Source organism: Oryctolagus cuniculus, chromosome 1, assembly GCF_964237555.1.
Source record: "Oryctolagus cuniculus chromosome 1, mOryCun1.1, whole genome shotgun sequence".
Taxonomy (NCBI): Eukaryota; Metazoa; Chordata; class Mammalia; order Lagomorpha; family Leporidae; genus Oryctolagus; species Oryctolagus cuniculus.
The window spans coordinates 202,403,373-202,430,651 of NC_091432.1; the positions used below are offsets into that span (position 1 = coordinate 202,403,373).

The following is a 27,279-nucleotide window of genomic DNA, read 5'->3' on the forward strand; positions in this document are numbered from 1 at the left end:
TGTGACCCTTGAGTTCCAAGGAGTGCACTCAGAGAAATGCTGGTGAGTCACTGGGTAGGGGACGCACCTGTGGGAGGAGCAGCCTCTCAGAGGCAGGCTGGGGTAGGAAGGGTCCCCAGGTGGAGGGGTGCACTTGTGGGAAGCGGACCCCAGCACAGCGGCTCACGGTGTTCTGATGCTCCCACGTGGAAGCTGTTCACTGCGTATGGGTTATGAAAACCCGCAACAGCAAAAAGCAGGCACAAGGTATCAGAGCACAGAGCACAGGGGGCATGGACTCCAGGAGTAAACAACTCCGGGCCTACGGATCACCCCAGGATAGCAGCAAACTGAGACAGAATCGTGAGTGCTGCTGGCCTGGGAGTCTACAGGAGTGGAAAAGGCCCAGGCTGTGAGGCCCACCAGGTCTGGTTCCGACCCAGCTCTTCCTGCTAGACTGCAAGACTGGCCGGCAGCTGCCTTCTCCCGCGCGCCACCCCCTGCACGGGACGGGGCTGAACGCGAGGACAGACAATGCCAGAATGCTGCTGGCACAGGGCAGGCGCTCCGGGAGCATGACTCCTTAAAGGACGGGGACTGAGAAGGTTTCCAAGATGAAATTTTATCTTCCAGCACCTGCACAGTCGTCTTCCGCAGGCAGGCAGGGAGTGGGTGAGGAAGGAGCCGTGGCTGCTCGGCCTCGGCGCAGATGGAGGAAGCTGGGGACGGGCTTCCGCGGCCAGGGCAGGGACGGCTGAGAGGGCGTCTGCCAAGGAGCCCACGCGTGGCCCGCACAGCTCACGGCGGTCAGAGTTCTGTGAAGGCACCATTTGTTGGGTATCTGCTGCAGACCAAGGCTCCACGCTGTGCCTAAGCTGTCCCTGGCCAGTGGGGCGGCCTTGGGTGGGAGCTGGACTGGGATCCTGACCCTCTCTCGCCCTCTGCCTCTCCCAGTTGGGCCGGTCGGCTCACGGGTCTTCTGCCCACCAAGGCCTTCAGGGAGGGGGCGTGGCTCTGCCTCGTCTCTGTACTCAGAAACGCAGCAAGCATAGGCCGAACATGGCGCTCGCGGGACAACACGACAGAAAGCGACTGGACTTTGAAAGTTGGAGTCTTGCTACAATAAAACATGATAGAAAAGGCACTTGAGCACGGCCCCCCTCTAGAGCCAGTCCCTTAATGAGGAACGTTATGGGGTGTGGAAGAAACCCCAAATGCTCCACACCTCTGGCGGGAACATCTGAGCACCAGTCCTTGTGCCAGGTGACCTATCAGGGTTCTGTTCCCACCTGCAGAGCAGGAAGCCCCACGGTGACACAGGGTGGGCAGCAGGCAGTCCCAGCCCACCAGCCTGCCGAGGGGGAAGCCGAAAGCCAGACAGAAGGGGTTCACACCGTGGGCCCCCCACACAACAGGCTGACTTTGCAACACAGGAAAATGCATTCCACACGCACATGCTGAGCCTGCTGTTTGCGGCAGGAGCGGTGAAATGCCAGAGCAGCCGCATACCAAGCTGTGCCGGCTGCTCTGTGTGACGGACTCAAGGCAGACCTCCCACAGGTGACCTGGATCATGAGGACTGTGGCAGACGCTTGGGGGAAGGTGTGGCGGGGAGGGACAACCTTCCGCCAAAATCCGCACCTCCTGTCGGGGTCCAGAGTTGTGGCTGGGAAGCCACTGCCTGCAGAGACATTTCCCAGCCTCTTCTGCATCGGTGGGAGGCCACGTGACTACCGGTGGCCAGTGGAACATGACCAGCAGGGACGTGTGTCGGCTACGGCAAGGCTGTTAGAGGTGGCTGTGCTTCTTCCAGTCTCCCTTTCCGCCTGCCAGAGGCTCCCAGGGACGGCAGAGCACGTGACCAAAGAAGCTGGGTTCCGAGTCACCGTGAAATCGCGTGCCCTGCTGGCGCACTACGGACGAGATTAAGCAATGAGCTTAAAATTGGACACAGCAGGCCCGGGAGGAAGGGTGTCCCAGGCAGAGGGAAGCCGGGACTAAGGCACGGCGGTGTGGCAGGGTGTGGCAGAGCGTGGCGAGCGTCAGGGAGTCGGGCCGCGGCCCTGGCTGTGTGCGGAGGCACCGGGGGTCAGCGCTGACGCTGGAGGCGTAGAAGGCTCAGGAGGAGGTCACGTACAGGGGCCGTTGCCAGGGGCCCTGGTGTTGCTGGCGCTGCTCTCAAAGGAAGAGTGGAAGTTGTGAATGGTTTCCTGTAAGATCTGTCTCTCGCGTCCCTGTGGAGGGAATTGGAAACAGACACAGAAAGTCTTGTTACATCTTTTTACCATTAATTCCATCACCACAGCATTTGGTAATGCTCAGCGCACACTGGAAAAGACCCATGGGCATCCTGGGAAAATAAATTACCTAACTACAAGAGGACTGAGTTCAGTAAAAACATACTGAGTCGGGAGCTCTCCCGGCACCCCTGGCCACGGCCTGTCGGGGCTGGCAGGGCCCCCAGGGACGCAGAAGTCCAATGCCCTGGGCGCGGGGGAGGCAGTGCCCACAGGGCAGGGCCTGCTGGGTTCTATGGCATCTATGGTTCTGTGCATCTGTGCAGCCCCTAGACTTCCAGAGGACGCAGTGGCAGCCCAGTGTGCCACAGGCTGGGGGCTCGAGCTGCCTTCGCTGCTGCTTGTCCAAAAGATGTGAGATTCCTCTTCAAAGCGGTTCACTCCTCACCCACCCCTGAACACGAACCTCCCCGCACGCACACCTGAGCCAGGGAAAGAGGGTGGACTAGGTCTTCCTCAAACCCAGAGACATGGCTGCGAGGCAGCAGCACGCGGAGGTTGATTTGAACTGGGTTCCAACTCCATCTCTCCCACAGCTGGGTAAGCCTTGTGCAAGAGGCTTAACCTCTCTGGCCCTGGCTTCCCCATCTATGAGGGGATGACAATACACTGGTAGGCTGGGCGTCGCTCACCAGAAGACCCGAAGTGCTCCAAAGCCTTGTGACGCTGCCACCACGCCACACGGGGGAAAGCTGCACACCTGGCCTTGTGTGACAGGCACAGCCCAAACACAGACACAACACACTGTGTGCAATTACCTCCAGGCTGCTTAAGCGAGTTCTATGCAGCGGGCTCCCGACCCCAAGACAGTTCATTATGCATATGCAAATATTATAAAATCGTTAAAAAAAAATCCCAACTCTGAAACCCTTCTGGCGTGCCCAGCTGTGAGGGGAGCTGACCCGGCCCCTGCTGACACCAGAGCCCCTGTGTGGGCAGCGGGAGGCGGTGCAGCCCTGCCCTCTGGGCAGCCATGCAGACTGAACATCGCTTTTAAATTAACAAACAAATGTGGTCCAAGTGTACAGCAAATGACACAGGCGCGGTCTCCAGCAGATTCGTCTCTGCTAAGAGCAGAAAGAAGAGCTGTGCACCGAGGGGCCCACGCGCCACCCTGTTCTCCTGCATCTCATGGACGCCCCTGCCCCAGGAGGGCCCTCTTGTGCGGACCACCACCTTCAAACAGCGCTGCTTTCTGCTGAGACTTGGCAACTGCGGTTCCTCACCCTTTCCGTGGCTCCCCACCCCTTCAGTGGGCCCTGGGCCACAGCCAGAAAGACGGGAGCGAGGGGCCACGGGTCTCGTGGGCCCGAGAGGACGGACTTGCAGGTGACTGTAAAGCAGCTGCAGAAACGGCCCCCAGGGCCCACGACACAGGGGTAAAGGCTGCGGGGTGGGGCAGAGCCCCGGGAACCCCCGCTCCTCCGTGGTGGCATCCCAGGTACATCCCCGTTCCGCTGAGTTTCTGTATCTGTAAAATGGGGCTAATGACACCTGCCCGTGATAATGAACGTGGTTTCATGATGAATCCCCGCCTCGGCCCTCATGGCTTGAGAAACGAGGTTAGGGCGAGCCGGGCCCAGCCCTCGCGGCTCACCCCCCTACCTGCGCGCGACTCCAACCATGACCCCCCCCCCCCATCTCTGCAGCCCCAAGCGGCTGAGATGACACCTATAACCACCCTATGTGAAACCAGACTCTCAAAGGACCTGTCTGAAACCTCTCAAAGATCAGCAAGTGACTGTTAAATGCAGGGAAAAAAAGGCTCAACTTAGGCAGTACCTACAGAAAAGCAAATGCAAATGAGGCACTTTTTTGGCCTGTCGAACCAACAAGGTTTAAAAACACAAACTGGGTGGACCTAGTGGCCCTATGAGTGTGATTCCAGTCCTGGCTGCAAGTGCTTGGGCCCCACACCCACGTGGGAGACCCGGATGAAGCTCCTGGCTCCAGGCTTCAGCCTGACCAAGCCCTGGCTGTTGTGGCTTGGGGAGTGAACCAGTGGATGGAGGATCTTTTGTTCTCTGACACTCAGCCTTTCAAATAGATTGATAGATATTTCAAACAGGAACACCTCACGCTGAGAGGACTGGGCACTGGCGAGGCCGCGGCTGGGGTGTGGCATTCAAGGCTCTCTGGAGGGTAACCTGGGGGGACGCACAAGTGCCCTGAGGCTGGCTCTCCGACTCTGCGCTTGCAGGTGCCAACTGAGGAGGGGAGAACCAGGAAGCACAGCTGTCTGCTGCGGAACCAACAGTACAGAGCTGGGGTATCTACAAGTCCAACAAGTAGGGCTCTTTCTGAAGAAAGGAGTTTTAGTACACCTGTGCACGTTTGTTCTATTGAGAAGTTATTGATGACGCATAGCTGCATAGATTTTAGGTTACACAAAGAAAGCAGGATGTAAAATCACAGACCCAAATTTAGCTTTGTCATATTGGACAAAGAAAAAGAAAGTTGGCACGCAACACTGCAGAGTCATCCGCCCAAAAATGAACAGGGTAGGCCTTCAGGCGGTTGGAGTCTGATTTCTAAAAAAAGAAAAAATCTTTTCACTGTTTTGGTGCTGTGCAAATTTAATCAAATGAACATGCACTGCTTTGATAATCACAAAAAAAAAAAAAAAAAAAAAAAAAAAAGGAGAAGAGGAAGAGCAAGCAGCAGTGGCTGAGGATCATGGAAGGGCGACACTCGGGCCGTTCCCAGAGAACCTCCTCCACGCCGTAGCTCACTTCAGAAATGAGCAGACCCGGCTGGCGCCACGGCTCACTAGGCTAATCTTCCGTCTTGCGGCACTGGCACACCGGGTTCTAGTCCCGGTCAGGGCGCCGGATTCTGTCCCGGTTGCCCCTCTTCCAGGCCAGCTCTCTGCTATGGCCCGGGAGTGCAGTGGAGGATGGCCCAAGTGCTTGGGCCCTGCACCCCATGGGAGACCAGGAGAAGCACCTGGCTCCTGCCATCGGATCAGCGCGGTGCACCGGCTGCAGCACGCAGGCTGCAGCGGCCATTGGAGGGTGAACCAATGGCAAAGGAAGACCTTTCTCTCTTTCTCTTTCTCTCACTGTCCACTCTGCCTGTCAAAAAAAAAAAAAAAAAAAAAAAAAAAAAAAAAGAGCAGACCCGAGCACACACTACAGCTCCAGTAACTGATAGAGGTGGCGGAGGCGGCTGGACCAACCCGAGAGGCCAGTGTGTTGCTGAAATTGTTTATTATGCCAGGTGACATCACACTGTATGAGCCTGGCTTTTGGCTCGTAACAGGCCTCCATGCTCTAAGTTCGTTTTTATTGTGTGAGAACCACACTTCGGGGATCGGCTGGGATGCCCGTGTCCTGTACTGCAGTGCCTGGGTTCCACGTCCAGCTCTCGTGCCTGACTCCAGCTTCGAGCTAACGTGGACCCTGAGAGACATCGGTGATGGCTCTAGGAACTGGGGTCCTGTTACCCATGTGGAGACCCTGGACTGAGTCCCCTTGGTTCCCTGCTTTGGCTTACCACCCCCAGCTCAGCCACTGTGGGCACCTGGGCAGTGGACAAGCAGGCGAGAGCTGCCGGTTTGTCTGCCTGTCTCATTCTGTTTCTCAAATGTAAGAAGCCCATTGTTTATGACAAGCCTGGCTCGTGCGGTCGTGTACAACTTACACATACAAAGGTTGTGCTCCCCTCCCCGCAAACAGCGCTGTTCTCTGTCGAGACTCGGGAACTGCGGCTCCCCACCTCTTCCGTGGGCCCTGAGCCACAGCCAGAAAGGCGGGGGCGAGGGGCCAGGACCTCCTCCCGCAGGCACTGCTCGGGGTTCTCCAGCGTGTACGCAGACTTGAACCTCGATGGACTCCCTCTGGGCCAAGTCTGGTGGCCCCAGGAAAAGAAAGAAGGTCAGAAGGCGAAGCTTAGGGAGGCAGGAGCGCTGGCGTCGGGGCCACAAGGGAGGCGTGGCCCAGCGAGGCCAGGGTGTCGAGGGACTGTGGCAAGGGCTCCTGGAAGCTACACATGGCCTGAGGAGTCCGCAGCTCATCTAAGAACCAGCACAGGCCTGCAATGCCAACTGGGAGCAGTGCAACAGCACTGACCTTGGCTTCGTGATGCCAGCTCCCCCCAGCTGCGCCTTTCCTCTGACACTTGATGGCAGGGAGCCCTGTTTCCCGAGGACTTCCTCTGGTACTGGTCACCCTACAACATCAGGGCCTTTCCCAAGCCCTTCCCCTACCACTGCCCACCAGAGGCAGCAGCTGTGCCTCCTGCTTCTCCAGACGGGTCCTGCCCGGCGCAGGACGCACACTGGTACAGACCCAGGGTGTGGGGGGCAGTGGACTGGAGAGGAAAGTCAGGAAGCTTCCATCCACGTAAGCGTCAAGACAAGGGGCGGGCTCCGGATGTCTGGTGTCGCTGGCGAGGTCTGCAGACCAGCCCAGGCTGCCTTCCTTCCGAGACCCCAAGCCCAGGAGGCCACAGCTCTGGGGGCAGAGAGGAGGTTCGAGGAGCACCAGCTGCTGCCATCCACAGGCCTCACTGTGCCAGCACCCAACTCCCCGTCTGCCCTCCCCTGCCCCTACCTACTTCCAGAACCTTCTCCCTCCTTTCCCGGCCTGGACTGGCCTACACTCGGCTGTCCCCTCCACTCCTTCTCCCTGTCCTACATGGCTGGCCTTTGGGGCACAGGAGAAAGGGTCTTCCAACCCCTGGGCCACCACCTCCTGCCAGCACTCACCCAGGCCCTCCCCAGGCCCTCGCTCAGCCTCCCTGGAAGTCCCCACCTGTCCCCTGGCTTCCCTCAGCCACGCCTGTGCTCACTGTGCTCCACCCACTCCTTTTGCTCTTTAGGTGCTCCTTGGATCCTCACCTCAGGGCCTTTGCACGTGTGTTTCCCTCTGCCTGGTCCACATGCTTCTCCCACCCCTTAACCAGTGGCTGCTCCTCTTCCTTTCACAGGAACATCAGGAAAGGCCCTGGCCTGCAGGGGCGGCCCCCACTCTCAGCAGCTCTCGCGGCACCACACGCCTCTCTCTCGTGTGCTTGCCAGCTGGTCCCACTGGAGCAGTCGACACAGACTCTGGGTTCCGATCCTGCCTCTGCCATGTATGTGGCCATGTGACCTTGGACACACGTCTTAATCTCTCTGTGCGCGGCTGCCGCATCCACAAGCTGGAACCGACCTTGGTGGCTGCTGTGAGGACGGAAGGACCACCACAGGAGTCATGGGTGACGCGCCCGGAGCACACTGCCTGGCACCACGTGATCCGAGTGCGGACACCACGCACACAGCCACTCGAAGGGCTCTCCACCAGGAATCAATCGGCGCCCCCCGGCTTCATGCCTGCTCTGGTCGGCGCTGTGAGCCGCGCTGGGCTCTCAGGACTCTTAGCCGGCCCACCCCCAGCAACCTCCCCACCCCTCCCATGGGGAAGGCAGGCGCCGCTGCCATCTGAGTGAGCCTGTAAGGGAGGCTGGCCCGGCCAGCGGGACAGGTGACAAGTACTGGCCACGTTGTGCGGAGGAGAAAGCGCAGACAGGGAAGCCCGGGGAACAGCACTGAGCTTCGTGAACGATGCGCACGCCCCCTATTCCGCTGGGAAGAATCGCGCTGGAGCCCGCAGACAGGCGACAACAAGATGACACCAACCACAGGGACAACCTGGGCAGGGCCGGGAGGAGCCGCCGCCTCCACGCAGCCCAGTACAGCAGGAAGGGTAAGAAGTTCCGGTGCCCCCATCCCTGGGAGCCTGGATGGGGGAGGCGTCCAGGTACCGGCCCCCGGGCTGTATCCAGGGCTGAGCGGGAGCTACGTGCAGACAGGCCCGCGAGTGGTGAGGTGCTGCATGAATATGTATTTGCTGCCGGTGCCGTCTGTCTGCTCAGTATTTCTGTGCATAATCCAGCAACAGACAGAAAGAACCATAAAATTGGTCATGCTCTCTGACACAACCTCATATCGTGCAACACGGCCTAACAGAAAGACAACAGAGAGAGGAGAGAGGCAGAAATGTCTGTTATGGTGATATTGCTAATTACAGTGCCCCAGCCAGAACACGGCTGTCCAACGAACGGGAAGCCGCTGGGCGAGACGTGAACGAGTGACAGGTAAGCAAGCCGGCTACACGGCTGCTGGGACACACGGCAGAAAAACCCATCCCCTATAAGGAGAAGAGGCGGCGCTGCGGTGCAGTGGGTTAAGCCACCAGGTCTCGGCTGTTCCACCTTCCCATCCAGCCCCGTTAATGCCCCTGGGAAAGCAAGAGAGACGGCCCACGCACTCGGGCCCCTGCACCCACGCGGGAGACCCGGACAGGATCTCAGACTCCTGTCTTCCCCACTGCGGCCATCTGGGCAATGAGCCAGTAGATGGAAGATCTCTCTCTCCCTCCTCTCTGTCACTGTGCCTTTTAATAAATAAATCTTTAAAAATAAAAAAAAAGGAAAAAGTTCAAACAGCCCACAGCAACCATGAGAGTTTGCAAAGTCTGTCTGACCTGTTGTTTTTGGTTTTGCCTTTTGGGTTCATTTCTTAGGGGGGTGCCATTGGGTAGGGGACAGTGCTAATCTCAGCTTTAAAGCTGATGGAAGTGGAACTTGGTGTTAGACGACACAAGTGGGACGCCAATAACAACAGTGACTATGGCTCTGTGGCAGAGCCGAGGCGCTCCACTGTGCCCGCTCTGTGCCCCCCCCCCCCCCCCCCCGGAGAGGTGCCTGCCTTGCCCTGGGGAACAGGGTGAGGCCATGGAGGAACCAGAATTCCAACCCAGGCTGGCCCGACTCCGACCAGGGCATCGCCTGGGCCGGGGCTGGGGGCTGATGCTTCCCAAGGGACACTTTCACCGAGCATGGCGGGGACAGAGGTGCCTGGGGGCAGTGGGGGCACAGGCGGGGACAGAGGTGCCTGGGGGCAGTGGGGGCACAGGCGGGGACAGAGGTGCCTGGGGGCAGTGGGGGCACAGGCGGGGACAGAGGTGCCTGGGGGCGGTGGGGGCACAGGCGGGGACAGAGGTGCCTGGGGGCAGTGGGGGCACAGGCGGGGACAGAGGTGCCTGGGGGCGGTGGGGGCACAGGCAGAGAAGCATACATGCGGGCTGGCCTCTCTCAGGACGCCCGCGGGGACGAGGCCAGAGCATGGCCCGGGGACGCTCTCACAGCGGGCAGCAAGCAGAGAGGACTCCTGCCCCACCCCCCCCATACCTTGCCCGCGTTCAGCTCGGAGATGGCCGCCAAGATCTGCTGCCTGGACCCGTCGGTCTTGATGCCCAGCTCCTTCAGGTCGCCGTCGGTGAGCGTGAGGAAGGCTTCCATGTCCACCTGGGGAGAGGGAGAGGCGTCACAGGCGGCCGAGGCTGCCTTCCTACTACCAATTCTGGACTCTACCCATAAGGCCTGGTTGACGATAGCATTTGAAACAAACTCTCAGACCCAGCCCTGGGTTCGGGGGTGGGGCAGACCCTAAAATGCAACAATATAAGGACAGACTGGCAGGCAGTGAGGGGGCGGCCAGCCTGGCGAAAACCCCAGGCCTGTGCGGAGAGAGGCGATGCTGCTGCGACCCCTGCCGTGCAGGGAGGGAAAAGCAGGCACATGGCTGCGCTCCCCCGCGCTCCCCCTGGAGGACGAGGGAGACACAGCAAGTCAGGGCGAAAGCCGCTGGGAAGGGTTCACCCGGAGCAGGGGGCATCTCAGAACTGCGCAGCTGAGACCCTGACAGCCGCGTCAGCCTTGCCCAGGCCCTGGGCAGCCACGCAGAGCCTCTGTTCCATGAGAAAGGCGGCGACCTCTGGCCCTCTAAGGCGGGATGGAGGGAAGTTGCAAGGAGCTGGGAAACCAGCGACAACACCCAGCACCATGCCTGTGGGACAGGAACGGCCTCAGCAGCAGCGGGACAGAGCAGGTCTCCACGTCAAGTTGGGGAATCCCATCCGGCACATCCCACCCTGCTGCCTGGAATGCGGGCGTGATGGCTGGGCTCCAGTGGCCACACTGGACTTTGAGGACAAGGGCCATACAGCCAAGAGACATCAGGCGGCTTGTCTCCAGATTCTCCGTGGTGGAAATAGCCTTTTCTTTTGTTTACAACACCAACGGTCTCCATGTGCCCAGTCAGACCAGATCCATTCTAACACAGACACAAAGATGAGGGTTATCAGTCTGTCTCCAGCTTTGGTACGGCAAGGCAAGGTCGCCCATCAGCTTCACTCTGCACCTGCGTTCCCTCCGACGCCTAGACACGTGCAGTAACCGGGAGGCCTTCCACCCAGCACGTGCCAGGTGACTTCCGGCATCTGCACGGGACCTGGAGTATCCCTACGGCAGGGAGGCCGGGGCGATCAGGGCTAAGACCTCCCCACTGCCAAGTCTCCGAGGGCAACGCTGGGTCGTGGGTCCCAACAGAGGGCAAACCCCGCGGTGCCGAGCAGCTTACATGCTGCCCTAGCAGAGCCCGGCTCCCAACCAGGGCAGGCGCCTGTGGCCGGCAGAGACCTGGGCGCGTGGCAGCTAACCTCATGCCACCCCAACACGCATGGAAACCTGCCAGCCCCGCCGGGCACTGGCTCAGGCCCCAGCTGCCTGCCTGCCTCCAGGGACTTCCAGCAAATACTGCATGGCCTGCTGTCCCACTTCCCTTTAAAGCGCCGGCAGCTTCCCATGTCCACGGGAACACACGTCAGCCCCTGTGCCCGGAAACCGTGCAGACCTCCGAAGAAGCAAGCGCCGTGGGACTCCCAGGCAGCCTGCTCACAAAAGGGGACGAAGCTGAGGTCTCAGAGCAGATGCCACCTGATCAACCGACGCAGGGACCTCAGGCAGCGCCAGCGTGCTTTGAGCATCGCGAGGACAGGGATACGTGAAGGGAACGCAGGCACCCACCAGCAGCGGGGGCCGATTTCTCGCAGACAAGGGAGATCGCCGCCCAAGTCTGAGACACGGAGGGGGCGGGGCCGACAGCTGGCACGTGGCCGAGCGACAGGTGGAGGCCGGGCGTCGCTGTACCCCGCGTCCACCTGCTGGCTTCTGAACGGACGCCCCGCAGACTCCCTGCAGGCGACGAGGGGGGCCCGTGGCAGCGCCGCGATCGCCAGTGTTCCTGCAGGACGCTGCTCGCCGGTGATTACAGCGAGGCCTGGGCGTCTGCGTGGCTGGAACTGCGCATTCCTGAGCGTAGAGCTGTCAGCGTAGAGTTCACCTGCAGGCAGTCACTACTGAGGGGACACGGGGCACCCACTTGTCGCATCTTCACGGAGCTGTGCGACCACGGGCATGGTCATTCGGGCATTCCTGCCCATCGCGCGCCCTCCGTTCCCGGGCAACCACCACTTTATGCTCCGTCTTCACAGACATTTCCTCCGAGTGGACCTGCCCGGCGCCTGGCCGCGTTCCGCGGCAGGGATCAGCCTGTTTTCCCAGCTGAGGGACGGTCCGCCCCAGACCTCAGCACTGCACTGCAGCTGACGGACACGGCGGCCCTGACCCTCGGGGTCCCAGTTTTCCCGCGGCCGCGTGTCTGCAGTCCTGTGAGGGGTGAATCTGGGAGGAGCGCTAAGCCAGGTCACGCACATGAACTCCACGCTTACCACGGCGAGGCACCGACAGACGGCAGAACGGAGCTTGCTTTTCCCTTGGCCGTGGTTTTGAGCGCTTCTGAAAAATAGAAGTTCTCCCAGATCGCCACAGACCCTCGCGTGGACTCCTCGGGCCCTGCTCCCGGGCCCCGTGACGGCTGCAAGCCTTCCCGCCAAGCCCACGCAGCTTCGCTTTCAGGACGCACTCGCACTTCTCTCAGAATCCCAGAACCCGTCACGACAGCAGTGGGGCCCCAGGAATTGGGGGTGCCGCCCGCGGACTCTGCCTCCACGCTGCGGCTGTGTCGGCGAAGACGCACCCAGGCCTGCAGAGGGACCCCTGCGCACTCAAAGTCCTGTCTCAGACAGACCGAACGTAACATTCGAGAGATTACCCTTACCTCTTGTTCCTCAAAAATGGGCTGATATTTCTCAAGTGACAATTTCTTAAGGATTCCAGTCAGCTCATCTTCAAGAGGGAGAAGATGTAAAAAAAAGAAAACACATTTTAGAAATGAATCTAAAATAAGCCTGGTCCTCAAATGTCCATAAAGTCATGGCGATTTTATGTCCAATGCAATTCTACCAGGAACCCAACAAAGCGAGCAGATCTATGCTGCCCTCTGGTGGACAGGTCTGGAGCCACCTGCTGGCCACGCCCTTCCCCCAGGGCAGGCCCTTTGCATCTCCTGGAACCCTACTGAGGCTGCGAAGGAGGGAGTGGGGCCAACGCTCCCACATTGCAAGCATCAGGTTCCTGGGGGCAGCTGCTGGGGCAAGAACTCTGGCCCTCCTTCCTGCAAGGCTGCAGCATCATTGCCACTGCGTCCTCGGCCAGTCTGGGCAGCAGCCGGACAGGGCAGCTTCGGGGCACAGTCAGGGTTTGGCTCAGGTGTGCAAGGCTGTGGTGCCGACAGCAGAGCCGGAAGGGCCCGGGCCAGGGGAGAGGTGGGCTAGCAGACAGAATAAAGGAGATGAGACTAGCACTTGGGGGGGGGGGGGACTAAGAAACAGTCACTCACGTGTCAAATAGGGGGTCCAAGACCAGGCCCCGGGGACTCAACAGGTACCAAAACACACCAAGCTAACTGGTGGGCCCGAGGCAGCAGGGGAGCGGGGGGTGACAGACAGGGTGGCCCCTGTTCTGCACAGGGTGGCCAGGCAAGGCCTCTCTCAGAGTAAGGAAACGAGCTAGGGGACGAGCGTTAGGCTGCATCCATGCAGCAAGAAGAGCAGGTGCAAAGGTCCTGAGGCAGCGAGTGCAGCCCAAAGAAGAGCTTAGGAGGCTTAGATTCCTTCTTTTATTCACCCGCCCTCCCATCCACCCATCCCACAGCAGCTACCAGTGTGCCTACTGCCTGCTGCGAATGCAAGGACAGAGGTGCACCTGTCATGAAGACGACAGCTAACGCAGTGCTCGCCACCACCACCCTGGGCACGGATGGCCTATTTCTCCTGATGGCAACCCCATGAGGTAGATCCTAATACCGTCCCCGTTTCCAGAAGAGAGAGAGGCACAGAAAGCGTGGGTGCCTACTGTGGATGAGGCCACACCGCTGGGATTGAGCGCAGTGGGTGAGCACCCGCTCCACCACCCCCGTCACTGTGGCGAGGGCCGAGGTGAGGGCGTGTGGGGACAGGCAGGACGGCTGAGCCAGCCCCTGGCATGAGGGACCACTGAGCTGGGGTGCATGAGATGGGCCGAGCCCCCACCCACACGCAGCCTCTGTCCACGGCGGGGCGCAGGTCACAGCTGGCTCTCTGGGAGGAGGCGCACGCGTGTATACAGTTGCGTAGTTTACTGTGTTCAACTTCCAAATCCCAACAGCGTGTAGAACACTCTGCTGTGAATTCCACCTAAGCTGACTCGCACCCGGTGCCGGGACTGGTTTCCCTACTCTTGGATCCACAGCCGAGGAGCGTAGGTCCAACAGGACAGTGGCTGACAGCTTTCTTTAAAAATGGAGCAACGAAGATGTATGTGGGAACTTCCCGTGAGCAACTTGGTTCAGTCAGATAAAGGGTTACAAACGCTGGAGGAAAACCTCCTCACTCCCGGCGTTACTCACAATATGACAGCAAATGGTAGGAGCTCAGCCTTCCGTGTGAACGTGTTGGACCCTGGATACCACAGCCAGCGGGCCCTCACCGGGGGCGCTGGCTGATCCCCTGGCCCGGGACAGTGAGGTTGGGAGAGCCACAGTGGCCGCCGTGGCTCCCTACACTGCACCTGCCCCGTGATGGGACAGACGTGTGCCAACGCTCCAGAGCATTCTAAAACGAGGAGTAATGCGTTTGGCTTTAAGCAGATCCCACTTGTATATGTAAGATAACTGGCTTCATCCTGAGTCCGTATCGCTTAGCTCCTGGTAATGGCCGTGTCTAACCACAGGCTCACCCCCGTCCTGTCACTGGGGCAAGGCCCTGCTCTGGCCTGCTACTGCCCCACCTCCACGGGCCTCTGCTGTCCAGCCACAGCCCTGCGTGACAGCCGGGCTCTGGCCACAGCGCAGGTCTGACCCCGTTTCGTCACGACCACCTAAGGTTCGGAAGCTGAAGGCATCTGTACCTGTGACCACAGCGCAAGCGGCTGCACCCTGCCCTGGCGAGGCTGAGAGGCGTCGTGTCGTCATCGCCGGCCTAGCCACCCTGCCGCCAGCGGGAGGGGTCTGCAGAGGGTGCCAGGCGGGCGGGCAGGGACCAGCTCGAGATCCCGGGTTGGGGGCGCTCCTTTTCCAGAAGACTCTCGGAGCAAACATCCATGTGAGGGTGGGAGAGGGCTGTAGCCCCTGTGGCTGCAGGACCAAGCTCTCCTGCCTGGGACCCTGGGCATGGGAGGAATCCACCGCTGGATCCCCTGGCTCCTCCCCACCAGTGGGGCTCTGTGGCCTCTTCTCACCGAGACCGAGAGGCAGGGAGAGTGGGTGCAGGACACGCTGTCTCAGCTCTGCACGAGGAAAGGAGGCACGCCCGGCTGCCGGGCCCTTCGACCCCTTGGCTCTGCACAGACACGGCCGTCTCCACTGCACCTCCCTCCCCAGCAGCCGTGGCCCGATCCCCGTGCACACCTTCCCTCACCTCTGATTTATACATCCCCCCCCCCCCCTTGCCACAGTTCCCTCCTCCTTCCCGGGAGCACCCTGGGGGCAGCTCTTCCTTCCTTGGGCTCTGGGAGGGGGGGGCCTCAGGGCCCCGCCTTCACTGTCCCCGCAGCAGGGCTTCGCCCAGGCCCAGTCCAGCTTCTCCCGGCTGCAGGGGACATCAGCACTCTGCCTGCCTGGTAGCCACCACTGCCTGCTGGAGACAGCACCTTCACACGCCCTCGAGGCGCTCCTCGCCCACTCCCAATCCACGCCTGACCTGGGCCTGGCCCAGCAGCACAGTCCACGCTCAGTCCAATTGGTCAAGGGAGCTGAGTCGCTAGCCACACAGCCCAGCTGGCCAAGGGCCCTGAGCTGGGGGACTCTGCCAGGCCCCGAGAGGGCGAGCTCTTGCTGCTGGGGTTACAGGTTAGCAGGAAGATGGAGTAAGCCTGACGCTTCCTGCCACTGCCTGGGCGGGCAAGAGGCACCCCCGAAGCTCCTGGATCCAGACAGGCCTGAAGCACGCCCCAGCCCTGCCTTCTGCGAGAGCGATTCGGGTTAGTACAGGGCTCAGGGCAGGACACACGCACCTCCCCGGGCAGATGCGTGGACACACAGGCAAAACCACCGCGGCAGCGACTACACCTTCAGCGTGGGGAAGACAAAAATGCAACGCTGAACCAGGGAAGCAGAGGGACAGACCTCCCATGAATTTTTTTAAACAGACGAAAAACAAAACACCCGCCCTGGAAGGCCACGGTGATCACGGGCACCTGGTGGCTCTGGGCGGCCAGGTCGTCATGGAGAGGACACTCACCCTCGTCGGTGATGGTCCCGCTGCTGGAGCCGCCGCTGCTCTTGGACTGCCGGTGGGACGAGGAGGAGGACACGGAGGACTCGGCCGTGTGCCCTTTTGGGGAGGGCGAGGGCGTGAGGGTGGGGGAGGTGCTCTTGGAGGTAGTGGAGGTTCCAGACGGAGGCCTCTTGCTGGTCTCCAACTTCTGCTGAAGTGAACGAGACACAACACAGACGCCGTCAGCTGGAGGCTAGCAGTGGTGGACACAGACACCCACGGCGGGAACAGAGCCCACGGCACGTGCAAGCACAACTGGGAAGTCTATGTCAAACACACACACGTTATTGCCTGCACAGTTACAGGGAAGTCCATGCCCAGGGCACAGATAGGCTGGGATGCTAAGCGGCCTCTGTCAGCAGCCAGGAAACCCAGGCACGGGTTCTGCGCCGCCAGCTACTTTGACCTTGGCTGAGCCCCTTCCCTCCCTGGGCTCCAGGTAACCAGCTCAGACTTGCGAGTGTGGCTACAGAAACACAAAGTCCCTTCTGCCCTTCACTTCCCAGCATGCACACCAGCCACTTCACCTCCCTACCCTCCTTTATCTGGATCGTTCAGCTTTTTAAGAGTTTTTTTTTTTTTAAAGATTTTATTTATTTATTTGACAGGTAGAGTTACAGTCAGAGAAAGACAGAGAGAAAGGTCTTCCTTCCGTTGGTTCACTCCCCAAATGGCCGCAATGGCTGGAGTTGCGCTGATCTGAAGCCAGGAGCCAGGTGCTTCTTCCTGGTCTCCCACGTGGGTACAGGGGCCCAAGCACTTGGGCCATCCTCCACTGCTTCCCCAGGCCATCAGCAGAGAGCCAGACAGGAAGAGGAGCAGCTGTGACTAGAACCAGTGCCCATATGGGATGTGGGTGCCGCAGGCGGAGGATTAACCAAGTGAGCCACGGCGCTGGTCCTTATAGACTTTTTACAGTCACATAATTCTGGACTTGCAAAGACAGAACAGAGTTCCTGGAACTCCTCGCCCTGCTTCCCTGGTGTTCACGGCTTCCCTGAGCACAGCACGATGACCAGAACGAAGGCACTAACATGAGAACGGCGCTGCTGCCCACGCGGCCTCAGACTGGTCCACGGATGTCTTGTTCCGGCCGAGTCTGACCCAGGACCCAGGGCTGCCTTGACTGTTGTGACTCCTCCGTCTCCTCGGATCTCTGACAATTCTCAGGGGTCGCTGGTGTTCACGACCTTGACACTTCAGAAGGGTCCGGATCGGGAGTTTGGAAAGCTGCGCCTCAATTTGGGTTTGCCCTGCGTCCTCCCCAAATCAGATTTGCTGGTGAGTTTCTGAGCTGATGTCCGCTGAGGCAAGGGCACCTGTTGGTGGGTACCTGGTGTCGACACCAGTGAGGCCAACCCTGATCACTTACAGGGGTTCTGCCAGTCCTCCACTGTGCAGTTCCTATTTCCCTCTTTATAATTAGCAAATATTTGGGAGGAGTTAAATGGGGGTAAATACCCTTCCCTTTCTGAGGTTCTGCCACTCATTTCAGCATTCGCCGGTGGATCTTGGCTGCAGCAATCACAACTTCAGGGTTCAATACTGATCTTCTATTTCCTGCATCCCTTCCACATCTATTACTCGGGATGCTTCTGTAGGGGACGGCTTTTCCTCCTCCCCTGTTAACTCACTCGATCATTTATTCATATCAGGATGGGCTCAGCGATGTTTATTTTGGCCTTTGGGCTATGATCCAGTTCTGCCATTATTCACTTTACTGCTCCGTGTTTCAGCTTTGGGTACCAGGGGATCTTCCAGTTTGGCTAATGTGTCCTTTCGACATGCCCCATCCTTTTTTTTCTTCTGTTTTCTTTCTTTCTTCTCTCTTTTATAAAGTATTTCTCTATTTTCTGACACACGTTTAGCTCAGCTTCTGTTTTCACCAATTCAGTATGGAAATAAGTAACTTTTCCAAGATTCTGGCCCCTTTTCTGAGAATGGTATTTAGAAGCCAATATTTGGGCATTAAGTTGTTCACTGCTACTGGGATATCTCTGCTTCTCAATCTTCTCAGTGGACACAGCAAAGAAACACATGCATGTATATTCCGTGTCTACACACTTAGCTATGCTTATTTTTGTATGTATAGAATCTGCACACAGACACAGACACACATAAGGGTATTTCCCAAAGTTCACAGAAAATGGAATTAAAAGCTTGTTGTGTAAAATTTTTTTGAAATCATAATTTTACAATAAACATTTTCATGAACTTTGTAAAGACCCCTCAATATGCATGGATTTCAATTTTCTGCACTAAGATTTATACCTCAGCATTTCATTTTCATATAATATAATTTCATACTATTTCATTTTCACATATCTAAAATGTACTATAAATGGTATTCTTACAAACGGTAATTGTTCCAATTGTTCACTGCTAGTACAGACAGACACAGCTGGCTGCTGCACATTGACCTTGGATCCTGAAGCCTTGCTGGACCTGCCTGCTGGTCCCGGGTGCTTACGTGTAGATTCTCAGTTTTCCACGTAGATAGATCGTGTCACCTAAGAGGAGACAGCTGTCATTTCTCCTTCTCCAGCCCCTGTGCCTCTGATTTCCTTTTCTCGCTTTACTGCCTGAGCTGCCGTTCTGGCGCCGAGCTGTGAGAGCTGAGCATGAGCGACGTGCCCGGTGCCCAGCTCGGGAGGCACGCGGTCTTTCATCATCAGGCGTGATGCTGGGTGCAGATTCCAGAAGTTTCCTCCAATCCCTAGTTTGCTGATAATTTTGACTCTGAGTGTATTTTACATTTTGTTAAGGGCTTTTGCCTCTTTTGTCTATTAAAATGGTAAATTACACGAGTGTTTTTTCTAATGTTAAACAAGATTTGCATCCCTGGGATGAACTCCACTCGGTCAGAATGTATTAGCCTCTTAATTTAATCACTGGGTTTAAGTTGCTAGTACTTTGTGGGACATTTTTACACTTATATTCGTGAGGATTATGGGTCTGTCACTTTCTTTTCTGTAATGCCACAAGGGACACTCCATAGGGGTCATTCTCCAGGACGACATGACAACCCTAAATGTGTGCAAAACTTCAAAACACACGGGGCACACACTGAAAGAACTGAGAGGGGAGACCCACGCACAGCTGCAGCGCGATTTCTCTGCTCGCCCAGTAAGCAACAGACCCAGGAGAGAGAAAACCAGCAGGGACACGGAATGCTGCGTGACACTAGCAGCCAGGCCCCCCCGGCATCCTGGAACCTCCCCTTTCTGTCTGCCACAGAACAGTTTCATCCCATGTGGGAGACTCTCCTAGGTGGAGCAAATCCTGAGTGCAAAACGACACAATGTGGTTGAAGGAATAGAACTAAGAAAAGGTCTTTAATGGTATAAAACCAGAAATAAGTAACAGAAATTCCATAAAACCTCCTAACGACAGCAAAATCAGTGACACACTTCTAAATAATGGGCTAAAGAGGAAGCTTCAGAAGTGAAAAGATCTATTGTGCTGTGTAACAACCTTAACATATAAAAACGTGTGAATGCAGGCAAAGGAGCACTTAGGGGTCCATCCACAGCCTCAGAGTGCTCATCTGTGAATGGAAGGAAGATCTCGCAACAGTAGTCTCGCTTCTAATTAAGAAACTGGAGAAAGGCAGAAACCCAGAGTAAGCAAAGGGAAGGAAATGACAGACCACTGCAGAAATCAACAAAACTGAAAACAAAACACAATAGAGAAAATCAATGGAACCAAAGCTGGTCCTTTCAAAAGTCAGTAAAATGGATAAACTTTTAGCCACAGATCAATAAAAGAAGTCACAAATTGTCCATATCAGGAATACAAAAGGAGACATTCCAATGACCCGGTACATTAAGATGATAATAAAGGAATACTACTAACAATGCTGTATTCATAAGTTCAACAATTTGGCTTGGGCCAGACCAAAACCAGGAGTTTCCTCTGGGTCTGGGTTTCCCACAGGGGCCCAAGCACTTGGGCCACCCTCCACTGCTTTCCCAGGCACATCAGCAGGGGGCTGGATTGGAAGTGCAGCAGCTGGGATTTGAACCGACGCCCATATGGGATGCTGGTGCCGCAAGTGGAGGCTTAGCCTACCACGCCACAGCGCTGAGCCATAAATAAATCTTTTTTCAAAAAAGATTTACTTACTTTATTCAAAAGACAAAAGACAAAAGAGAGAGAGAGAGAGAGAGAGAGAGAGAGATATCTCCTATACAGTGGTTCACTCCCCAGATGCCCCCAACAGCCAGAACTGGACCAGGTGGAAGCCAGAATCCTGGAACTCAACCTGGGTCTCCCACGTGGGTGGCAGGGGGCACAAGAGCCGGAAGCTGGAACGGGGAGAAAGTGGTGCCAAACGCCCAGCTCTGACGTGAAGTTATTTCAGCACAGAGACAGGAACCCAAGACAGCGCCAATGGAACAGTCGAGATACAGAACACACTAAGAGACGAGGAGTGCTTTCAATGGGCTCCTCAGACTAGACACAGCCAGGAAAGAACCCGCGAACTTGCAGACAGGCTAGGAGAAATTACTCCAGTTCAAACACAAAGAAAGAAAGAAAAGAACAAGTTACAAAGGCAACCAAAGGCAGGGGTGGGCATTTAGCACAGCGGGTAGGACGTGGCTTTGGATGCCTGCATGCCATAATGCAGTGCTGGTCCATTTCTGACTCCAGTTCCCTGACAACGTGCGTGCTGGGCGGCAGCAGGTGATGGCTCAAGTAACTGGGTCCCTGCTCCTCACGCAGGAGACCCAAACTGATTTCCCAGCTCACGGCTTTGGCTTGGCCTAGCCTTGGCTGTTGGAGGTTGTTGTACTAACTACCAGATGGAAGATCTCTTTCTGCCTTACAAATAAAAAATCTTTAAAATTACATAATCTTGCATGTTGTCCGTACTTCCCATTAGTGCTTTTAACGCACTAGCCCTAGTTATTTTAAATTTTCTATCATATAATTCTAACACTTCTGTCATGTCTCAGCTTCTTGGGAGTGTGGTTTTTCCTGCCTTTTCATCAGTCTCGTAATTTGTGCTAATCACTGGACATCCTGTACAGGGCAGGAGAGACTAGAGTGGAGTTTTGATTTCTAGGAGGGGCACGCCTTCCCTCCATTAAGCCTTCAGTGCCTGCTGCCCCCTGGAGTCCCAGGGGGCATCCACTCCCTGAGGTTTTGAAAGATTTTGCTAATAAGCTGCATACACGATTAATAAAGTCTTCCTTCTGCTTTTCCTATAAGGAAAGACATTGCCAAGCCCCAAGCAGAGTTTCTTGTTAAGCAGGAGATAATTAGCCTAAGCCTGCCAAACAGATCTCTGTAGCCCAAGGCTAAGAACCATGCCACTCCGAAACCCCAGGGGCAGTGCTGCCGCGGCAGGAGGTGGGGGTGGGGAATCTCCCAGACGGCCCAGCCACATCCAGGCTGCAACTGTGACCCACGGGTGCACCAGCTACACACATGAGCGCCTTTGGTTTGAGCGCTGGGAGGAAGAGAATTTGACACCCAAACCTGGTGAGCTGCCTGGGCCCCCGGAGACCTGGAAGTGCCTGTGCACACGCTCACTCCACGCACTGTCTCCCGAGGCTCCCTCTACACGGAGGCACGGCGCCGCCAGCAGCCATGCTTTGTGAATAATCCACCACTACAGCGAGCTGCTTGTTTGAAGCAAAGTACAAAAATCAGATTCGGGAGGCTCCTATTTGGAATACTAATTCCTAATTCTTCCTAAGGGAGTCTTTGCAAAGCACTTCACATCTGCACGTCGCTGCAAGAACAGCTCAGAGAGCCCACTTCCGCACCCTTTGGTTCAGGGAGGTGGGTTCTGGGCACCCTGGGCTGGGCTCTGGGGGGCGCCGTGCGGGGCAAGCAGATTCCCCAGGCCCCAGCTGGGGTGGAGCCCGGAAACCTGAATTTTTAAACAGCTCCCCAAGGTTCCGGCACATTATGGTGTTCAGAGTATCAGGTGATCACTGAAGTGGATCATTTCCCTGCTTCATTGTTTCCTGAATGCATCTTTTGACACAGTCGATTTCCTTTCATGAGGATGTACTTGTGTACAGATTATATATGACAGATGCATTCAAGCGCGGGAATAGTTAATGTAATTTATAACTTCACTGCCTGCTTATTTCCAGCGCCGATTAAAGGAAGATATACCATCTAACACGTCTAATAAGATCATCAGAATAGAAAGAGAATGTTACACAACAGACAAGGAGGAAACTATGCAAAGCCCCAGACTGGCAGACTTACTTTAATGAGTGGCTCTGAGTTTCCTAGCAGCAAAGGCAAAAAGGGAGGTAAAATAATTATATAATTATTATATATATATATATAATTATATAAATTCTTATGATCTAATAAGAGAAAATATATCAAAATGCCAGTAGTTTTTTCTCTACAGCCGAATTCTAGTCGAATTTCAGGTGCTTAATTACATTCAGACCTGTCACACTAATAATTTTTGACATGATGCAAAATAAGCGAATGTGCAGGGAGCAAGACACACTTTTCTAGAGCTCACTGTCAAAGGAACCCGACAGTCAAGGTCCTGCTGCAACAGGGGCTTTGATAACACGAGGGGCTGTGCGGCTGCCAGGACGAAGCCCGTTTCCCACGCAGCCACTGGACATGCATGTCTGCAGGCCCTGTGCTGGGTCGGCGTCCAGGGGTGAGGCTCCCAGCATTTCCTGTTTCCAGGGAAGAGGCTGACAACACCTGGGGACCATGAAGAACAGTGGGGCTGGGCCTGGCCTGGGTCCCTCTCAGACAAGCAAACTCTTGGGGGCTGCCAGGACCCACTCGTGACTTGGAACCCACTCTCTGGGGTCCACTCCATGAACCAAGCAAGACAGAGCGAGGCACAGGTAGACGGGTAGAGTCCAGAGACGCCAAAAGGTTTCCGGGTCTGCAGCGGCACTTGCGGGTCTCACTCACTGCAAACCCCATAGCCGCTACCGATGTGGGGACCAACTACCCTCCAGCTGCATCGACGGTGGGATGTAGCCAGGAGCAGGGAGGTATACAAGTAGTCCCCTCCCCGTGGGGTGGTCTCACCCCCAGCCCTGCCCCTGACTCCTGCCCTTTCCATCTGGTTCCCCATCCCCTCTGACCCCCAGTCAAAGGGTGCTAATGCCCTCAAGCCTGGGTGGGGCCCCATCTGTGTTCCTCTGCATACCTCCTTCCCCACAACCGCCCCTGTCACTCTGGGCGGGACCACCTGTGTCACTGTGGCTGCTCACCGCCAGCAGCACCAGGCAAAGAGCAGGTGCTCCAAGACGGGTACCACAGATGAGTCAGGTGGGAGGGCCAACCCTACTGTGGACACCAGCTACAGGAACAGCGAACAGGGATGTGGGCTTTCGATGGCCCAATGCCTCGGGCAGGGCTGCAGCCATGCTCTTACGCCCTCTGCTCTCAGCACCATCACACGGGTATGAGATGGGACCGCACGGCCACCACTGGGGCGGCGGGAGCCAGGTGCGCGTGCTGGCAGCTCGGGGCGCCTCAGCAGGGGTGAGCATCTTAGTGCCAGGACCCATCAGCCCCCTGCAGAGAGCCCAGCAGCAGCTAGCTGGAGGCAGGCTGGCTCGGGCCCCGGCCCACACCCAGGGCCCAGCCCAGGTCTCAGCACAGGAGCCACGCAGGGACAGAACAGCGAGCACAGCAGGGAGAGCCGATGCAGAACAAGCACCTTGCTGCTGGGAGCACCTCCACCTGCAGGGGAGGCGGGAAGCTCGGGGGGGCCGGCCCCAGGCGCTGCTCCCACTGGACTTGACCGCTGGCTGGGCTTCTGCTCAGATAAGCCGGCTGCTTTTTTCCGTTGGGCGGCGATCTGGGACAAGACGCTGTCTATGCTGCCACCTGAGGAAAGAGAAACAGGAATGCCCACCGCTGGCACGCGGCACTCGCTGTGTCCGTCGCAGGTGGGAGCGAGCTGCCGCGTCTTGCGGACTTGCGTCCCTGTGAGGTCTGGGGATGGGCAGATGACCAGAGCTCGGCTTGAGGACCCTACAGAGGCCCGGAGGGCAGAGGCGGGGAAAGACCAGCTGACCCTGGCTTTCTCCAGGCCGTGCCTGCCACCAGGCCTCGCACTAGGTTCCCCACGGCCAGACTTCAGGGGGACTGACTGGCTGGTGAGGCAGCCCTCCTCCTGGGACTCCCCTCACTCTGACTGTTGCGCCCCCAGCCACTCCCACAACAGTGCTGCTAAATTCTGAGTGATACATCTCACTAAGGGCTGCCGCGCTGACCCGACCCTCACTGCCACCTCTCGGCTCTGCTTCCCCAATCTACCAGTGACCCTGCGTTACTAGAAAGAAAGGGGCGAGTGGCACGGCCCAGGGCTGGTGGGGTGCGTGAGGGACAACACGAACAGCTGTTACTGGGCCCCGAATGGGCACCAGGCACAGCAGGTACAGCTGTGCTGGAGGGCAAAATGCATCAGAAAGCCTCAGAAGCCGGCAGATCTGGACCGGCATCGGGTGCAGCAGCTAAGTCACTGCTTGGGGTGCCTGTAACCCATGTCAAGTTCAAGTCCACACATGCCGGGGCTTGAAGCCCAGCTCTGCCCCCAGTTCCAGCTTCCTGCTGACGTGCACGGAGGCAGCAGTGATGGTTCAGGTAGTTGAGTCCTGGCCACCTGCCCAGGAGACCTGGACTGGGTTCCTGCCTCCTGGCTTCCATCTCAGCCGGGGCCATCGTAGGCATGTGGGGAGTGAACCAACAGAGGGGAGCTTTCTGTCCCCACCCCATCACCCCTCCACCTCTTAAAATCAATAAATAACTAAAAAAAAAACAATCAGGACTCAGCCATCCTGATTCTAGGGAACTTGTGTTAAGAGAGTGAGTGAGCACTGGCAAATATCAGGCAGGGTGGCGTCACCCACGAGAGCAGAAACCCAGGAGCGGCCTGGTGTTCGCCATCAGGAACCGGCTGAACGAACCTGGTAGGAATGGATTCCGCGCGGTCCTGAAGCAGACGCTGTGCCAGGTGGGCTGGTGTGAAAAGGTGCTCGCCATCCAGTCACGTGTGGGAAGAGACAAAAGCAGGGCCCAGAGCAGCTCACAGCTCACGGCTCAGCAGGGCACAGGGCACGCCCTGGAGTCTGGCTGCCTGGGTTCAGGCCCTCGCCCTGCGACTCAGGCCTCGTGGGACCCTGGCCAGCTGTGAACTGTCCCGCGACCCGGCTCCTGCATCTGTCACGCGCAGCTGGGCACTCGCTGCAGGCCAGGGCTCACAGGAAGGGCCGGGTATGGCGCCCGGTGTGGGCTTCGCTAGATACGCTGCCACATTTATAAATGCTCGTGGTGTGCAGAAAGGAACTCGGCAAAGGCACACACCGAATGCTCACGATGACCCCTGGAGGGCGAGATTATACCAGCGTCTGCTCTCCAGGATCGCCACCACTATTTGCCTGGTGCCTCCTGCACAGCTGGCTTTGGGGAGCCCTGGGACCCCCTCAGGGAGGACAGCAGGGCTGCTGCAGGCCCAGGGGAAGCAGTGGGCACTCGAGGGCACGATCTAAATGCCACCAACTTGCTGTGCCCCTGGGCACACCTCACCCCCCTCCCCGGGTGTCGGTGTCCTCGTCCGTTCACGGAGGGGCAGAATGAGCCGCTCGCGAAGGCTCACCCCTCGGGGGCTTCAACCCTGTGAAAACCCTAGGCGTTTTCCCTAGTCCTCCCTCTCCATCCATCCTCAGCCCCAAGCAGGCACACACAAGACAGTCTGGGCCGAGCTGGCCTCCGCCTGCACGTGGTCGCACCCTCAGGCCCCCGCGCCTGGGGCCCCCTGCCCAAGGACGCACCTGAGCGGCTGTGCAGCTCCCCTGCGTGCCTGCTCGCGCCCCCGGCCCCGCTGGAGCCACCGGAGGAATGAGGAGAGTGGCTGAAGTTTCCGGAGCTGGCAGGAGAAGTGGGGCTCCTGGACAGACTGGGAAACTTCACCGGCCGGCCGGGCGCCTGCAAAGTAACACGGGGACGGGGGTCAGCGCCATTCCTCACTCGGCGTGGAGGGCCCCCAAGGAGGCCGCACCTGCCCCACGCCTCCTCCCCGCTGGCCTCGGCCTGCTCAGGACCCCTCCGGGACAGGGCTCACTTCCATCTGCTGACGACTCGGCCGTCGGCTCAGCCTCCGCCCCACAGACGACCCCACTTCCACTCTCACTCTACTCCCAACACCTTCCAGGAAAACCTGACCCTGGCATTCGCTGAAAAACCCTGCGAGGTCTCAGCAGAGCCAGGACAAAAGCCAGGGCCCTCGGCGTAGCCCGGCCCAGGGCCCGGCCTCTGCACACCCTGGGTCTGCCCGTGGTGCCGCCTGCCCCGAAGGCTCCTCCACTGGAACACACTTTCTGCTTCCCCATCACCACGGCCTCATCATGCGCCCTCGACCCTGGCGCCAGGGCTCCCAGCCACGCGCCTCTGCAACCTGACCTCAGCCTTCCCTCTCCTGGTCTGTTCTGCTCCCGTCACACCGACCTCCTCCGGTGCCTGGAGAAATGCCAACCCCTTCTGTGCCTCAGGGCCTCTGCCTGTGCGGCTCCCTCAGCAGATGGTCCTCACCCCGCTCTCCCCACAGCTGGCCCCTCCTCCTTCAGCTCTCAGGTTCTGGAGCCTTCCCTGCCCACGTGGCCCAAGGGGACACCCTCCCACCAGTCTTCTCACCAGACTCACAACCCTTACACAGCTCCTGAATGTGTGTTTACTGTACAGGGCCGCATGGGGTGAATCCCCCCGGGAGCCACCAGCTTCCCGCACCCCAAGTCCCAAGCTGTGGCCTGAGCACAAGGAGGCATTTGGTGGAGAGGACTGTGGGTGCAGTGGGTAGCCCCAAGATAGGCCAGCATCCCAACTCCCAGGATGTGTGAGTGTTAGCTCAGAAAGCAAAGGTGAACGTGACCTTCCCCCTGTTTCGCAGAAGCTCAAGGCAGGGAGAGTGAGAAGAGGATAGACCGGGTGGGCTCTAGACGCATTTGCACGTATCACAGGGCAGAGCAGAGGGTGTCCTGACAACAGGAGAGGCAATGTGCTCGTGGAAGCAGAGACCACAGTGATGCGGCCACAGCCGAGGAACGCTGCAGCCAAGGGACAGAATCTTCTGTGGGGCCCAGGCACTGGTCACACTCACACCCTGACTTCAGACACTGGCCCCCAGCGCTTGGAAGACCCAAGTTAGCTGCTTGAAGCCACTCAGCCATAAAGCCTCCTGTTAGACCCCAGGGGGATGAGGCTCACCCACTGAGAGCCTGCAAGACAGGGCACGCCAGCACAGCCTCGTGCACGCGTCCCCCGCTCCGCAGCGGGGAGAAGACAGTGTGTCAGTCTCAGCTCGCTGTCACTTCCTCCCGGGGGGCGGCCCCTGACCTCGGCTGCCAGGCTCCAGGGAGGGGGCACTCCGGCACCATTCGCTGAGCAAACCAAGCAGGCGGTGCTGATGCTCGCTCTTCTGGGCTTAAATTCTCAAGAAAACACAGGCCTGGGAGAAGTCTCACGGATGGTTCCTGACCAACACCTGACCAAGGCCAGAGGCCCAAAGGCCACCCCGC

The 27,279-nt window shown here is 57.9% G+C and overlaps 1 protein-coding gene across 4 annotated transcripts in view; it reads right to left on the reverse strand.

Moving 5' to 3' along the window:
• Positions 1–1,072: 1,072 nt before the first annotated feature.
• Positions 1,073–27,279, reverse strand: part of ANKS6 (ankyrin repeat and sterile alpha motif domain containing 6) — a 53,831-nt gene continuing 27,624 nt past the window's right edge. For 2 of the 4 annotated variants that reach the window (XM_051843705.2, XM_070054866.1), the window contains exons 10-15: positions 25,540–25,693; positions 23,424–23,593; positions 15,719–15,905; positions 12,220–12,287; positions 9,450–9,566; positions 1,073–2,213 (exon numbers count right to left, since the gene is read on the reverse strand). In XM_051843705.2, coding sequence (XP_051699665.2) covers positions 2,109–2,213; positions 9,450–9,566; positions 12,220–12,287; positions 15,719–15,905; positions 23,424–23,593; positions 25,540–25,693 — 801 coding nt within the window. In that variant the 3' untranslated portion in view covers positions 1,073–2,108. The remainder of the gene's footprint in view (positions 2,214–9,449; positions 9,567–12,219; positions 12,288–15,718; positions 15,906–23,423; positions 23,594–25,539; positions 25,694–27,279) is intronic. The other 2 variants (XM_070054867.1, XM_051843710.2) reach the window with 1 other exon arrangement.